At 37.0% G+C, this 16,334-nt stretch overlaps 1 protein-coding gene and 1 non-coding gene across 2 annotated transcripts; one reads left to right on the forward strand and one right to left on the reverse strand.

The window, feature by feature from the left end:
- The first annotated feature begins 1,777 nt into the window (after positions 1 to 1,777).
- On the forward strand, positions 1,778 to 1,865 carry trnay-gua (transfer RNA tyrosine (anticodon GUA)). The gene is given in 2 exon segments: positions 1,778 to 1,814; positions 1,830 to 1,865. It is a non-coding gene; the product is annotated as a tRNA-Tyr (tRNA).
- A 1,398-nt stretch (positions 1,866 to 3,263) lies between these two features.
- Positions 3,264 to 15,588, reverse strand: cry1a (cryptochrome circadian regulator 1a). The gene is made up of 14 exons (XM_077234643.1): positions 14,668 to 15,588; positions 10,118 to 10,226; positions 9,727 to 9,869; positions 8,988 to 9,172; positions 8,698 to 8,786; positions 7,750 to 7,890; positions 7,325 to 7,636; positions 7,096 to 7,247; positions 5,775 to 5,977; positions 5,375 to 5,479; positions 4,855 to 4,950; positions 4,670 to 4,735; positions 4,475 to 4,582; positions 3,264 to 4,040 (listed from the first exon to the last, which is right to left on the reverse strand). The coding sequence occupies exons 1-13, from the start codon at positions 14,823 to 14,825 to the stop codon at positions 4,482 to 4,484; spliced, it is 1,860 nt and encodes a 619-aa protein (XP_077090758.1). The 5' UTR covers positions 14,826 to 15,588; the 3' UTR covers positions 3,264 to 4,040; positions 4,475 to 4,481.
- Positions 15,589 to 16,334: the final 746 nt, after the last annotated feature.

Here is a 16,334-nt window from a genome sequence, read left to right on the forward strand (position 1 = left end):
AAATGATCAAATAATTCTGTTTCAAAAGATGTTTCATGGTTTCCACAAAAATATTAATTACAACCGTTTTCAAATGTACTTAAGCAGCAAATCGGCTTAGAACGATGACACTGAAGACTGGAAACTGAATACTGAAAATTCAGCTTGGCCATAGCAGGAATAAATTACATTTTAAAAAACATTCAAATAGAAAAATAGTTATTTAAAATTGCAATAATATTTCACAATATTACTGTGTTTCCTTTTGGATCGATGGGTGCAATATCATTCTAAAATAAATAAACATCACCATGAAAATGTTGACTTTGTGCTAAGAGCATAGCAAATTTCAGTTAGGCCTATATATGTGATTGTTCTGAGCAATTTCTAATGAGCTCTGGAAAGAGTCTGTTTCTCTCTAGTGTGTACAGAGAAAAAAAGAGTCTCTAAGCCACTTATTGAGAGTGTTTTAGTGAAGGAATTTATGGTTCTCCATTGGTCTAATTCTCCGATGCCACCTATTATTTATGTTGGTTTTACTGTTACAGAATTGTGTACACTTATATAAAGTAGCCTAATTGTGTCACTCTTATGTCCTTTTTTTATCTCATCAATATTAGACAGGATGAGTGATACCTCGAGAATGAAGGGCAATTATCTCCATCTTCCTCCCTTGTTTGAATATATATAGTCTTCATGAGCTCACTGTACCCTTGTATTGAGGAGTGATTCTGTCAACCTTCAGTCTGCCAGTATGTTATTTGTGAAATTGTGAGTGACAGGTGGAGGTCTTATTTAAATCAGAATCAGATTCCTCACTGGTCAGACAGCGAGGGACAGCTGCATAGGGGCCCATGTGTTTGCGACGATTGACAAGATCCCCAAATAGCCGATTCACAGTTACAATAGCAGTACCGTATTTTCCGCACTATAAGGCGCACTTAAAAGCCTTTAATTTTCTCAAAAAACGACAGTGCGCCTTATATTACGGATCAATTGGTTAATTGGATCAATTGGTTAATAACGCTCCGCGTTAATAAATTCGCCCGCGAACTCGCGCTCGTGTCCATGCCCGCTCTGTCACACGGCCAGTTCAACCTCGTATAAATCAGGTTACGTGTGTGATTCACGTGCCCGTTCACGAGCGCTCACTCTTACTAACAGACATACGAACAGACACACTCTGTCCCCGGTGCTGCTCGCGCGTCACAGAATGTTCATAAAGCGTTCCCCGTTCACAGTAACCGGGTCGTCTCATTCAAAACAGCCAGCTGTTGCCGTCAGCGAGCCGCCGCACATGAATACTCGTATGAGTCTCGTATGCGCACCGGTGCGTCTTACAGTGCGGAAAATACGGTATATACTCTGCAGTACATCATTTAAAAAAAAAAAAAAAAAATATATATATATATATATATATATATATATATATATATATATATATATATATATAAATTGTACATGCATTAAAAACAATTCCTCGCTATTTCTGTATTCTGTACACTATCGCTAGACATTAGCTGCTTCCCTTTGTATTTGCCACTTCACTTGGTGTATAGGCTACTGTAACGTTACTTGGAGAGTAAATTTTGTTTCGTCTTTTGGTAACCTAGCTTTGATTTTTGCATTTTCAGAATTGAAAGCAGAAAGCAAAGACTTATTACCCTAACGTTACAGCCTACAGCAAATGCACCTCGAAAGGGAAATATATAATAATTCTTAACTGCTGATTATTTGTCCTTTTTAAGACTGTATCTGATTAACGATTTAATAACTGTTAACCATCACAAGACGCATACCTTCGATAGCTCAGTTGGTAGAGCGGAGGACTGTAGAGGTTTAACACTGTCATCCTTAGGTCGCTGGTTCGAATCCGGCTCGAAGGAGAATTCCTTTGAAGAATTTTGATTAGTTTTGGCTATGCTTTGTTTTGTTAGAAATGTAGTGGTTTGTTTTATCAAGTTGCAATCTTAAGTTATATCCAATTATTGACGATTGATTATATATATATATATATATATATATATTGATGTAAATAAATTAAGCTTTCATTGCTAGCATAAAATAATACAAAATGTAACTTACTAGATGGAAATGAATGTGTAAAACTTCCCTTCATGTTTCCCATCATGTTTAAAGTTTACCAGCCTACAACAGAATATTCGATTTGTACTCAGATTGTATTCTAATCATGAAATGCATTAATGCAATGCAATCAATTGTATTCTATTCAAGGTTCCCACAGTTTTTGACTAATGAATTTTCAGAGCTGGAGCTACCAATGTTAATGTATTTTAAAGTTGAATATGCATTGTATGCAAGCAGATCACATGAAAGAGAGAAACGGCGCTTCCATGTGGACACACACAGCATTTATATAACACCTGTGACAAACATATTTGTACCTCTTCTTTCTTTTAATGAGGGAGTTTAATTTCCTCTGTCACTTTCAGGTGATTCCTCTTTATGTCAGTTTTGTTTATATTTTAAGCGGTGACATGTTGTCCCCTACGTTGCGTGGGTAACCCTAAACCATTCATTTCATTACTCAGAGGTGGAAAAGTCTCGACCGATCAGCTGTATGGTTTATGCATGTGTTAATGACATTCTAGACTGTATTGGTTAATGCAGAAAAAAACTGTACTAATTTGCGGGTTGCTAATATTGTATACGTCACGTCTTACGCAAACGTGGAGGCGTGACCAATATGTATTTTGAATCGTTGCTAATGTGGCTTTTTAGCATACAAATATTTATCACGTTTATTTACTACAATTCTTTATTTTGGTCCTGGGATGCAGGGAAAATGACGAGGTTTCAAGTAAACTTTCGCGCGTTTCGCTCTGTCCTTGTGTTTTTTAGGTAAGCAATCAATATTGTAAAGTTTTTAAGCACTATACGTGATTATAATCTCTAAAGGCGTTTATAATGGCCTCAAAAAGTTATTGGACACTCCATCCTAAAAATTACACGAATTTCATTTGTTTGAAAGAAAGATAGCATAAACAAACCAAAGTTGGTTAGGTTTTAAGTTGTGAATCAATAAATATTTTGCTTTAAAAATGTAAGATTAAAAAAAGTATTTGGGCCAATGATCTATGTTTTGGACAATTTGTGGTCGAACTTAGTGAGCAAGTTCATAGTTAATGGAAATTAGTAAAACAAATGTATTTTTTATGTAATATACCGGTAGGTCATCATCTACAGCTATGGGAATCAGCATTAGTCACCTGAAAAATGAGTGACAGAACAGCATCCTATATAAGTAAATGAGCGAGACAACGTACATTTACATTTTATTAAACAAGCTCAATGTGAGAGGATGAGAAACACTGTGGTGAATTATATTTTCGAATAGTTTACAGCAATGGAGAGACACTCAAATAGAGACGAGTAAACAGGGACTGAGAAGGTTAAGACAGATGTCAGTCTGAAAAGAGTAACTGAAAAGATCACAAACGGCTGTAGTTGAGACAAGCTAAAGGAGAGTTCAAAAAACATAGTGCAAGCAAACAGCCCGATGTGAGGCTAAGTAATGTACTGCATGGACTGTCTACAAATGCTATAAAAGGTTCAATTTTTGTTTTCATAAAGAACAGAGTAAAATTGATCCACAATTATTCTTTATATCAAAAATATATCAATGGGTCTATGACTACATGAAATAGAGAAAGCACATACAATATTAAATATGTACATTTTGTATGTAAGTATTCATCAAATCCTTATATACACAAAAATTTAGTCCAAGAGAGTCCAAACATGAACGCAACGTTGACAGAACATTGCAGCTGTGCAGATTACAGAGCCACAACATAATTCCAAAGTTGTCAGGATGTTGATGACCGCTTGGGTGAAGTCCCTGTGATAATGTACAGTCAGTTTTGAAGTGCTACGTGTTGATGTGCTTAGAGAGGGAATCATGCACTTTCTTGAATCGCTCGTGTCGATGGGATTTTGGTTTCTTCCATAAAAATGCAAAACGTAACAACTCGAAAAAGGTGCAAAAAAGGAAATCAGGCCTCTGCCAAGTCGTGTTGACCGCTGTGCATGGACCATTTCTAAAAAAAAAAACACACAAAAACGACACATATGAGGCTTCATAAAGTATAAGAACATTACAGTAAGAAAAACAGTAGTGCTTGAAAAAAAGGTGTCTTCTTTAATCAAAACTTTTTTTTTTACTTGTGATTCATTTCATATTTTGGCATATACAAGTAATTAACTACAAAATACTTACAATAATAAATATATATAATATGTGCATATTTAAATATATATTTGTAAAATCTATATAAATTTAAATACATATTATAATTATTTAAATGTATACATATATATTTAAATTAAGTATTTTGTAGTTATATATATATATATATATATATATACACTCAAAATACAACATTTATAAATTTAAATATATATATATATATATATATATATAAAACATTTTCATAATTAATGTTTTTGCACATATAGACAACCATTGACACACCTGATGTTTAAGAGCTGCTCTGACGTTGGACTTTTGAGCCCGTGGCAGGACCAGACTCCTCGCTGTGTCGTTTTCCAGATGTCAGGATGGTGCTGTGCAGCCCTCGTCCTGAGAATGAGATTTAAAGATTATAATGCTAACTGTAACATCTGCATGACATTAGACTGGCCTCTGGTTAAATGTGCAGGTCTTTACCTGGCTGTATGGCAGGACTTAAGTCTTGCCTGTAGCACATTGTGCTACTACTGTTGCCTGCAAAACCTGACACAAACACAATAATGACATGTCTGGCATTTGGAAAAATAACAATGCTGCTGAGATTTATTGACATTGTTCATAATTGCAGATATATATTGACGTCGTTGGTATAGTGTTTGTACCTTGCAGTGGCATGATGCTGGTTGTTTGGTGGTCTCCTTGTGAGTAAACCATCCTGCCGTGCCATTCACCTTGTGAGGTGGGTGGATTCTGATAGCCTGAGATAAAAAATAAAAAAATCAATCAGATATAGTTGTGGTTTTTATACAATGCTGTTTTGGCACTGAGGGAGGTTATATATATATATTATATATATATATATATATATATATAATTATTTTATTTTTTTTAAGTTGTAGCAACATCTCTTCTCTTCTTACTTCTTTCTTACTCCACTTATACGAGATCGCAACAGTAGCAAACCACAACCATACAATCAATTACTGATGGCCAAATTGAAGTCCCACCCTTCATTTCTTTCTTGTTTGAGAAGCCATTTCACTATAATGTCACAAAAGGGAAGAAAAGACTATGGCAACTTCCGCTTCATGCCGACTTTAAGCTATGATTTAAGTTTTACTTAAGATGTGTCTAATATCAGCATAGCTTGCATAAAAAATAAAGAAGTTAGAGTGTGCAAACCTAAAGGTGCAGAGATTTCCTTCACATCTCCTGTTTGGAATCCCATTAAGGTTGTGGAATTCTCACCATTTCCATTAGCGTTGGACGGCACTGTTGCCAGCAGTCCTGTAGGGGAATGCGGCATCAGTCAGAGACAAAAAATTAACTTGTTTCAGATTCTGTTAATTCAGGCATTAAATCACATTCAATTTACGAAAATTCTTTTAAAATGAATAACCTAAATCAGCCCTCAATATCCAGAAGCTTATGAGTTCAGAAGGATTAAACACATTTTTAATGTGGATTAAACTATTTTTTAACAAGTTACACCAATAAATGAGGCGGAAACCTGTAGGGCAAAATTGCGAGAGCGGGGTATGGGTTAGTGTGGCATTTTCATTTCCCTTAGTTTCTGTCTTACCCAGGCCATGGTAGCAGGACAATTGCTGGTAGATCTGTTTCATACGCTCTATGTTGAGGCGGCTTGCCTCTGCGTGATGCACCATGGGTTTGGGGTAGTGTACACCAATTATACATTTGGCTGCTTTCTGGACGCTTTCAGGAGCATTCCAGGGGTCGTAGATATACTTGGCTGGGAAACCCCTCAACACTGGCAAATATCGCCTTCAAGAGAAAAGGGGAGTACATTATATACATATATGTAATCTATAACATTATAACATTACAATTTCTGGCTGTTATCTGTGACAAAGCCAGCAAGTCTTTGTGATGTATCGAGAGCTATTGTATCCAGGTTAATGTCGGCATACCATCACGTAGGGCGAACGACATCCAACAGGTGTAACTGTCGCCGCATGAGGAAGCTGTCTGAAAGGGATGTCCAGGTACTAACCTGGATTTTTTCCAAAAAACCATGAAACTACAGCTGCCCAACTCACTGCAGAATTAAATGCGCACCTCGACTCTCCTGTTTCCACCAAAACTGTTTGTCGGGACGGAACTCCACAGAGTCAATATTCATGGTTCGGCTGCTATAGCCAAACCTTTGGTCACTCGTGCCAAAGCCAAATGTTTGTTTCATTGGTGCCAACCGTGCAAATCTTGGGCTGTGGACAATGTGAAACCAGTATTGTTCTCTGATGAGTTCAACTTACTGAGTTACAGTGTGGAGAAATCCCAAAGAGGCTTAACACCTGGACTGTTGCGTGGCCAGAATGAAGCACAGGGTGAATTAGTGATGGTCTGGGCTGCAATATCATGGCATTCCCTACTGTGCTTGATAGACGCATCACTGCCATGGACTACCGACCTATTCTGGCGGAACATCCTTTTGGCCACTGTGAAGGACTCGATTGTCATTCTCAAGACGAATTGATGCTGTTTCTGCCGCAAAACGAGTACTACATTATACTAATAAATTATAATTGAGGTCTAAAACCAGGTGTTTCAGTTTCATTGTCCGACTGGAATTTTTTTGTTTTTGCATATGTCCATAATTGCTTTGCATGTCTCCCTTGCCAAAAATTATATCATTGCAATTTGGCATTTTTTATTGTGTTATCACAAATAAAATAATTGACTCCAAGCGCAACTACACAATATGCTAAGAAAATCTTTAAATAAATAAAAAAAATAGTATTTGAATAAAGGGTGAAGAAGTCAATTAGCCTAGGCCGGACATATATAATTTTTACTAAATGGAATTAGTCTGAAAATAAAATACATTTTGTTCAGAGGCCGTTTTTTAAATTGTTTGTTTACACTGTAGAGTTCTAACTCACCGTATGTAGTCTCCGTTGGGGTCGGGGCGACGGCCGAAGCTCACGGGACAGTAGCAGTGGAAGAACTGCTGGAAGAAGGAGCTGCAGGACAGCCACATCCAGCTTCCTGCATTCACACTCCAGTCTGCATCCAGCAGCAGCTCCTCAAAGACCTGTGAAGACAGATGCATGTGAGTGTTGTCATATTAGTAAAATACCTCAAATAATCACAATAATGAGCGCTTTTTACTTTCATGCCCTCCTCCCAGCTGATCCACAGGTCTCCACGGGTGAGGAAACAGGCGACTGCATGTCGGGCCAGATGGTGGATCCAGCCCTCTTGTCTCAGCTGGGTCATGATGGCATCGATCCAGGGGAAACCTGTCCTGCCCTCAGCCCACTTGGCTAAAGCCTCTGGGTTTTTGTCCCACGGGATCTGCACACAAATGGGGTTGCCTTCCATCTTGTCGAAGCGTGGGTTGTTGGTGGCGGCCGTGTAAAAGAATTCACGCCACAGTAATTGGCCATAAAGGGACAGAGGAGGTGAGCTGTTCTTTTTGACCTGTAGGGAAAAAGTGTAATTAACATAAGTGATTATTCAGTTTAACATGAGAGTCAGTTTAACATTACAAACATCATTTGAAGTACACAAGACACATATGATGACATACTGACCTTTCTGTAGAGGTCTGTGAGTTTGAAGTAGAATAGTCGACAGGAGAGGCAGCCGAATCTTAAATATGGACTTAAGCCAGTGGGACTGGCCAGCAGTGAATTGGCATTCATTCTTGGACGCTCAAAGTTGGCCACCCAAGCCTAGAAAAAAGGTACTTACTATGAAATAATCATTTATTGACTGCACTCAACAAGGATGGTCAGGGGCTAGTTTGTCTTACAAACATAACATTTAGTTTTCTGTGATGTTGTTAAACAAGTTATTTAAATGGCAAACATACACTACCACTCAAAAGTTTGGAGTCAGTAAGATTTTTAAATGTTTTTGAAATAAGTCTCTTATGCTCCGCACGGCTGCATTTATAAAACCCAACACAGTAATATCCTGATTTAGTATATTTTAAAATCAAAGAGAAAATCCTCTTGGATACAGAAATCCTTTGTAACAATTTAAATGTCTTTATTGACACCTTTGTCTTAATTTAATGCATTGCTAAATAAAAGCATTAATTTCCTTTTTTTGTTTTTTTACTTGCTGACACCAAACTTCATAAGGTAATGTAAATGGTGAGTTTTTTCTTCTTCTGTAGAATCTGCAAGAATGTTATCTTGATAATCATATTTTGATAATGATAATCTTGAAAACTTTTATTAAATTATTAACAACTCAAGCTGGTTGTTGTGTATGTATGTATATACGTGTATGTATATATATCTTTAGAGTTTTTGTATAGTTATATTATAACATTATTTTTCAGATATTATTGCAAATGTTTTTTTAATTAAAAAAATATGAAATGGAAATATATCACATTATGACTTAATTGCTTTTATTTAAAGTAATAAAGTATATATTAAAATAGGATTGTGCATCTATGATCTGTGTTTTTAGATGCCAATATTATTAATCCTACAGTTGTGCATGTGTGATTATGGAGTGTCTCTAACCTTCCTCTCCAGGTGCCTCTCTAGACGAGTGAGGGCTTCTGTTTCTCCTCCAGGCCACACGGCTGAGGACAGGCCCTCTGTGTCAAAGCCTGTTTCAGCAAAAGCATTAACAATTACACTTTTTACATCGAAGCCTTTAGTTTAAACATAAAGACAGTTTGAACTTGTACTGGTACTGATTCCTTGTGCGTTTAAGGATGTATTAAATACAGTAGTTTAGTATGCTGCACATTTTAGCTTGAAGAATGTTTTTTTTTTGAGAGAGGGAGAGAGAGAGACAGCAGACTGACCAAGCTCTTCCAAAGAAGGAACCCCGAACTTCTCATCGTGGTCATCAGAGACAGGAGTGGTGCAAGTCCCCATGACTTCTGCTGTGATGGTCTCTGCCGGGATCTCCACAGACTCCATCCTGCTGATGAGGGTCTGGTAGCGCTTGTATGTGAGCGGAGACTGGCCTCCATTCAGCTCAATGATCCTGGGAGACAACAATCCACCAGTGAGTAAGAAAACAAAAAAGTCATTACAGTTGACTCTTCGCTAAGCCCTGCCTTAAAAATTACCTTAACAACTGTTGCCATGCGCCATATCAGACAAGGTTTTGATTTTTTCTAATGTCAATCTATGGTAGTTCTGTGCGTCTGAGTAGTTACAAACAATTTTACAAACGTTACCTAAAAATGTGATAAAATGTAGCAGAGGCACTTGTAATTCTGACACAAGATAGCTAGAGAGGATATACTGGCTAAATCTCGAGAATATCATTAAGAACACTTACATTTGCTCCAAAGTAAATTAGGGGGATTTTACATGACAGTTTTCAACTAAAAACTGAAAACTTTTTATGCAGTTTGGCCGTTCATATACACGACGAGAGTGTTTTGGGGGCCTGAAATCTCAAACTTTTGAAAATGTGTTTCAAAGTGCACGTTTTTGGAGGTTGGTGGAGCTCAGCAAAGGGTCAATTACTACAAACAAAGTAATTATGGAGCAAAAGTTCTGACAAAGTTGGATGAATTTAGAAGTACGTACTTGTCCAGATCGTAGAGCGTGTGAGAGATGCGAACAATCACCTCCACGCCTGCCTCATTGGCCAGCTTCTTGATGGCTGCATCTCGCTCCTTTCCAAATGGCTCCGAGTCGTACTCGTAGGACAGGCGAGTAATGTTCCACTCCTGGACACATTACAATAACATACCATTAGGGGGGCGCAAAAGATTCAGCCATCGACACACAGTGGTGATAGAGAGCAAAGTCACAAAAAGTATGGAAGATTAAATGTAAAGTGACACATTTAAAGGATAAAATATATATTTTGCTTCAATTCTATTCCATCCAATCCAGAAATGTTTTCCTGGTGCAAGATTATTTCTTTAGAAATCTAACAATATAGTCAATTGAAATTGCAAATTGAAAGCTGGACCTTAAACAGCCTGGGGAAGACATCAGTGGGTTGGCCACGGATAACGAAGAGTCGTGAGTTCAGTTTGCGGAGGCTGGCATCCAAGTCTTCCAAACACTGCAGTAAAAACCTGAGCAACAAGAGACAAGACATGTATTTATAGCCACATACTGACAAATAATATCATGCATTGCACATAAGTCTAATAATAAGGCAGGTCTACTCACAATAACTATTGCAGTGCTATTGCACTGTGCAACTGTAAAACATTTCAAAGAAGGCAAGGCATTGAACAAGAATAGGGTAAAAAAAAACTATCCACAGACAGAATAATGGCTATAATTTTAGATAATTACTTGTTAAAGCTACAGCACATTGCAAACCTCACCCATTTTTTAATTTAATTTTATGATGTTAAAATCTAATTCTGTTTTTTATAATTGATCATTTTCATTTTGTTTTTAATGATACATATGATAATTGATAATATGATAAATGATTAATCCATTCCTGCTTTGGAAAATAAGGGCAAAACTTAGGACATACATAACCCCTGAGTCAGCTTGACACCATTGACATGAGTACTACTTACAAAGAGCCATGCTTAAAGTGAAAGAAATGCTAACTGAACACTGATATTTTTAATAAGCAGAGGGCAGCCATTAAAACAGACTGCTGCCCTTATATAGCTTGCATTGTGCATCAATTAATCATGCACTCCAATGTACCTTGTAAACAAGACTTTTAACTACCGTTTAAAATTATGCATCCTTGGCATTGCTAGCACTATGAGCAGTGCAATCCTGTGTAAAATTTGCCATCAGAAAGCTGTGGATGGTTGCTGGTGCATTGATACAAGGTTGCTAATGTGTTCTGAGTGGTGTTTAATGTGTTACTATGTGGTTTATAGTGTTTTGGGTGGTTGCCTACTGGTCCAAGTCAAAAATAGGCCACATGAGTCTCACATAAGAATTTTTTGGTTCCCTCCTTCAGTGTAAGACTACAATGTTGCACTATTTGAGGTATCTTTCATCTCTCATCCCATCAACAAAGTAGACGAGTTACCTGCCAAATTGTTAATGTTGCATTTGCAACTGCACCAGAGATTTATTCATTCACTTTTTAAGCACTGGATAAGAATGTAACGATGGCAACTGTGATATATACGGAATAATTGGATAATATGGTTATTCAGTGAAATAGTGAGTTGTCTCTGAATGATTCAGTCCTTGATTGATATGAAGACTTTAATATTTCAGTCTGATTCGCCCATTGGCATATTGGCCCATTATGAACCACGCCATGCGAGCAATTTGGTCGCGAATTGTACGGAACATGTTTTGGTGTAGTGCTGTTGGAAAAGTAGTGCAGGAAACCCAATGGATCTTTTAAAATAGCAAGCAGCAGCAATTTGAAGAGCACTTGGCCATGATGCAGTGTGTTGTTGACCCAGAAACCCAAATCCTGTTGTCTGCAGGTTCTCACATTAAAGATCTCAACCTTAAATGCTGAGTAAGAGGAAAGCTTCAGCCTCCGAAGCTAACCTCTTCTCAACCCCCAGACTACCAGTAATCCTGGCCAAACTATACTCGATCTCAAATTAAATCTCTCTAAAACTATGTAGTTATCACACAGTCAGACAAAAGAATGTTATGTAATTTGCATTTCAAGGATTCCTGTCTGGGTCTTAGTGCAGATCAGAGGCAGCAGACACTAGTTTAATGTGTCTTGGCATGACAGTTTTGTATCATTTTAGTACAAAATCTATTTTGTTCTTAAAAACCATAATCCATAAGACATATGATGGAGATGTTTCTGCCTGGATTATAAACTAACCAAAAGATGCAAAAGAAGTGACCTGGTGCTCTACAGAGTGATCAATCAAACAAACATTTATTTAATGTCACATGGATTATGGTCTGTTTGAGAATGATTCATCATGGTCTTTGATAAACTTGATAAACAAGAAAAAAAGCAAGATGATTTAATATAATATAGTAGGACCTGAGCCATGTTGATTGTCCAGTTGGTCATGCGACAGTAAGCAAAAACCTAGCAACGAACAACCTAGCAAACACATAAAACTACCCTGGTGACGCCCTAAAATCATGGCAGCAGGTTTGCATGGGTAAGCAGCATCATTAATTTATGCAATTTTCTGCAATTATGAGTGGCGAGTTGTGGGAGCAGACCAGATAACATTCCCATACTCTCTCACTGAGACATTCATTGGTATCGACTAATCAGATATTAATTGTAAAATTACAATACAAAACCAAAAAGACTTATCGGGCAACTCTAACTGGTTGTGATAACCGAAATATTGATACTGTCTGTAATACTTGTAATGCAGCATCATGTAATCAGGTTTCATCTCTGTGTGGAGGAGACGTGTTGTACTAAGACCAGTCAGCCATTTGTGTAGAAAATTGTGTTTATACACTAAAGTTCAAAAGTTTTTGGTCGGTAAGATTTTTTTAAAGAAGTCTCTTATGCTCACCATGGGTTCATTTATTTAATCAAAAAATTAGTAAAAACGGTAACATTGTTACTTTCACACATTTGTGTTTTTATAGTGTACACTGAGACGATAACGGTATTGTTTTCAAAAACTTTGAAACACGTTTGAAAAAATGTTTGCATTTTCAGGCCCAAAAATGCCATTGTTGTGTAAATGAACAGCCAAAAAGCGTAAAAAGTTTTCAGTTTTTAGTTGAAAAACAGAGACAGATAAAAACGAGCTTAAACAGAAGAAAATAACTAAATATGATCCTGACATCTCTCAGGTTTCTCACTATATCAATATTTACGAATGATTCATGCTGCACCAAAACATCTGTCCTTTTATTTCCGTACTGTTGTACCATCCTGCCCGCTCCACGTTGTCCTCTACATGCAGTCAGTGATAATGTGTAAATCCCTGTCTAAGCCGCAGCCTCCCTCTCTTTGTCACTGACTCGCTGCCCTATGATTGACCGCAGTGTCATGTTTTATGACTAGCGGCAGCATTGTTGTAATGATTGCAGAGATTATAGTGCATCAAGTTCAAATGTGAAATTGAAGTAAATCAAGTTTGTGGTACACGTTTGCAGTCAGTTTTATAGGTGCAGAACAACATTTTGATATTTTAATAAAAAGGAAATTTATATATATATATATATATATATATATACACACACAAATGTGTGTATATGTATATTTTTCCCCTCAATATTTTGATAATTAAAATAATCACACTTTACAGAGCTAGTAAGGGAGCAAATACACTTGCAATAACCAAATAGGCATAAAATTGCATCTAAATTATATTTTTATTAGTTTATTATTTTACATAATGTAAATTTCACCATCTATTTTCCCCAGTTCATGTAAACTAGTTGGGTCCGATCGGAGCTTATTTTGATGCCATGGTGAAAAACGGAGGTCACTAAGTTAGCATATTGTAGTAGTCATTACGATCACTCTCTATAACACACTGACCCATTTCTGATCCCAACTCAATGGAGATACAAGAGAGCGGGAGATAAAATGGAGATACAATCAGATCACCTGTGCTTCCCAGCAGTTGACCTCGCCATGAGTGTGTGAACACACATTTATAGAAACCGATACACATGGACACACCACATGCCATTATGTTTAGATATATTGCACATGGTTAAAAAGCTTTGAAAACACAAGCACTGAAACTCATTATTTACTCATCCTCATTTTTCCCCAAACTGATGTCTTTCTAACTTGGATCACATAAGGAGACATTTATTAAATGTCTAAAGCTGCTCAATAAACAAGTGAATAGTTACATTTTATCATTAAAGGCTTTCATGTGACTTCTGAAGACTTATATGAATATAGAGTGATATTGTTTAGTCTTTTTTGCAGCTTACAGTCCCAAATTCTCATCCACTTTCATTGCAAGAAAGAGAGCAGCATTAATATTCTTCAAAACTCCTTTTGTGTTCAACGTTGTTAAGTCAAACCATTTGGAACGACATCAGGGTGAGTAAATAATAACAACTTTAGTTTATGGATTAACTATACATTAAAGAGTGTAGTAAGCAAGTTAACTGATGCAAGGGTCTGTATTATGTAATATTGCTTGCGTCAAAACAGAACTATTGCATTTGCTTAGCTTTTCATAAATGCAAATACTACAAATATATAGTGAAAATCTATCATCTTTAAAATATTTTTTATTTATTTGATATTACTTGATGACTCTTGCTCAACCAGTCAGTAGACTCAAAAAGTTACAAAACTTTCTCTTTAGTAATTCACATACTTTTAGACATAATGTAATGCATAGTAACTGCACTCATTTTTATCTTTAACCATTCTGTAAAACCACTAATTGATAATTGATAAATTGTCAAGATTTGTAAAAATGTCCATAAGTCATGCATGTTGTTATTACTACTTTTTAGACTGGTAATAGATTTTAGATTATTAAAATAGAATGGATAGAAAGTGTGTGTGCGTGTCATCCTTTATAGCACACTACTCTTCAAATAAGGTCTTGCAATGCATTCCAAGCGCATATATTTTATTATTTGGCATATTTGATCCATTACCTCCACCTGCTGATCCCGACGTTCGATGATCCGGCGAACCAGGGGTCAAGGATGTACACACAGCGGACATTGTGCGCTCCCTGGATGGAGTCTCTGAGTGATGGATTATCGTGAAGCCGCAAGCCCTTCCTGAACCAGTGGACTGTATTTACCACCATTACTCCACTCAAGTCCTTTTAACCGTTTTTAGTAAGTTATGCTGGGGTGATACCTTACAGACCTCCTTCACGTTGCTCTACTGCACTCCAAAGAAGAAACTGCTTTCAAATGCGTTAAAAAAAAACCCGACAAATATTGTAATAGTCACTATAGATTAGCGTTCAATTTATTCTGGATATCTCCGGGGGGGAAATAATTAGCCTTGCTCTAACAAAACACTTTCCATTATTATGTCTAGTGATTTGGAATGCGACCACAGTTGAAGCATTGGGACACGCGCTTGATAACCGCGCAACAGCCGAATACACGACTGACTTTAGGACCAGGTCGCAACGCAAAGTACGCGTCCCTGTTGTATAACTTGTTTTTTCTGAATTATCCAAAATAATCAACAATACTGTACATGTTTTATATCTCACATGTAGAGCAAGTTCAGTTTTGAGTTATATTCTATCTCAATGCGCATGGTCTTCCAGCTGAAGTCAACGGAGTCCGACGTACGAGCCCGAATCAGCGCGATTATGTAAATATCAATATGAGCTCGAGACCCTCGTAACCGCGTTACAGGCAGTAAAATAAAGCAGTATCCCAAAATAAATGACACATCGTATCAGGTATCCTTCGTGTCTTGATTTGTTTTCCTTCAAAATTACGTAAACTTGTTAATATTTTCCCACGGAGAAGGTTCCACACACTTTCGTCCATGCAATTCAGTCTGTCGACTAAGCTCCACCTTAATGATTGCGCACATGAAGTAGCGCGTTCTGGTTTGTCAAGCCCTAATATGACGTAGCTGGTCCTCAGTCACGTTTCTTTGGTGATCTCTGGGTGTGATGAACCAATGCACTGACTAACCTGTTATACTTTATAAAATACTCTTCATCACATAATGTGGAAGAAGATTACTCTTTATCTTTTATGTTAATATTCATAGAATAGTAATATCAAAATGTTATTGTTTATATCAAAACTAATAATAAATGCATAGAATTATTACAAATCATGTCTATGTTATCTCTGCTCGGAGATTGCATATATGAACACAGCAAGCCTTGATTTATACATTTCCACTCCATAAGGACAGTAAGGACTTCAGAGTGTAATTCTTGAAGCTGATTGGCTGGAGCTTCAGTACCCGGATAGGCACATGAAAAGCGACATGATCAAGCTCGTGTCATTGCGCTGTTCTTTGCTGAATAGGGTGGCGCTGTTGAGTCGTGCTGTTAAAATCACCTTTTCTATCTTTACAAGAAGTGTTGGCAGAAATGAATTTTCTGCGTTTTGTTTGCATCTGTCTTTTGTTTGCTTCATGCATAGGCTACCGTTCTTGTACTTGTGTCTTAGCTCTCATTTTGTTTACTGTTTAGTTAGTTATTGGTTATGCTGTTTGAAAACTGAAAGATGACCCCCCCCAATAAAATCTCATCTCAGCACTTTTGATGAATGGCTACGCTGTTTTTAAATTTGTACTTTCATCTGAATATCAGTATTTGTGCGAGTTAGTCAGT

This window comes from Siphateles boraxobius, unplaced genomic scaffold, assembly GCF_051911475.1.
Source record: "Siphateles boraxobius isolate OS27281-9 unplaced genomic scaffold, OSU_SipBor_1 19, whole genome shotgun sequence".
NCBI classification, from domain to species: Eukaryota; Metazoa; Chordata; class Actinopteri; order Cypriniformes; family Leuciscidae; genus Siphateles; species Siphateles boraxobius.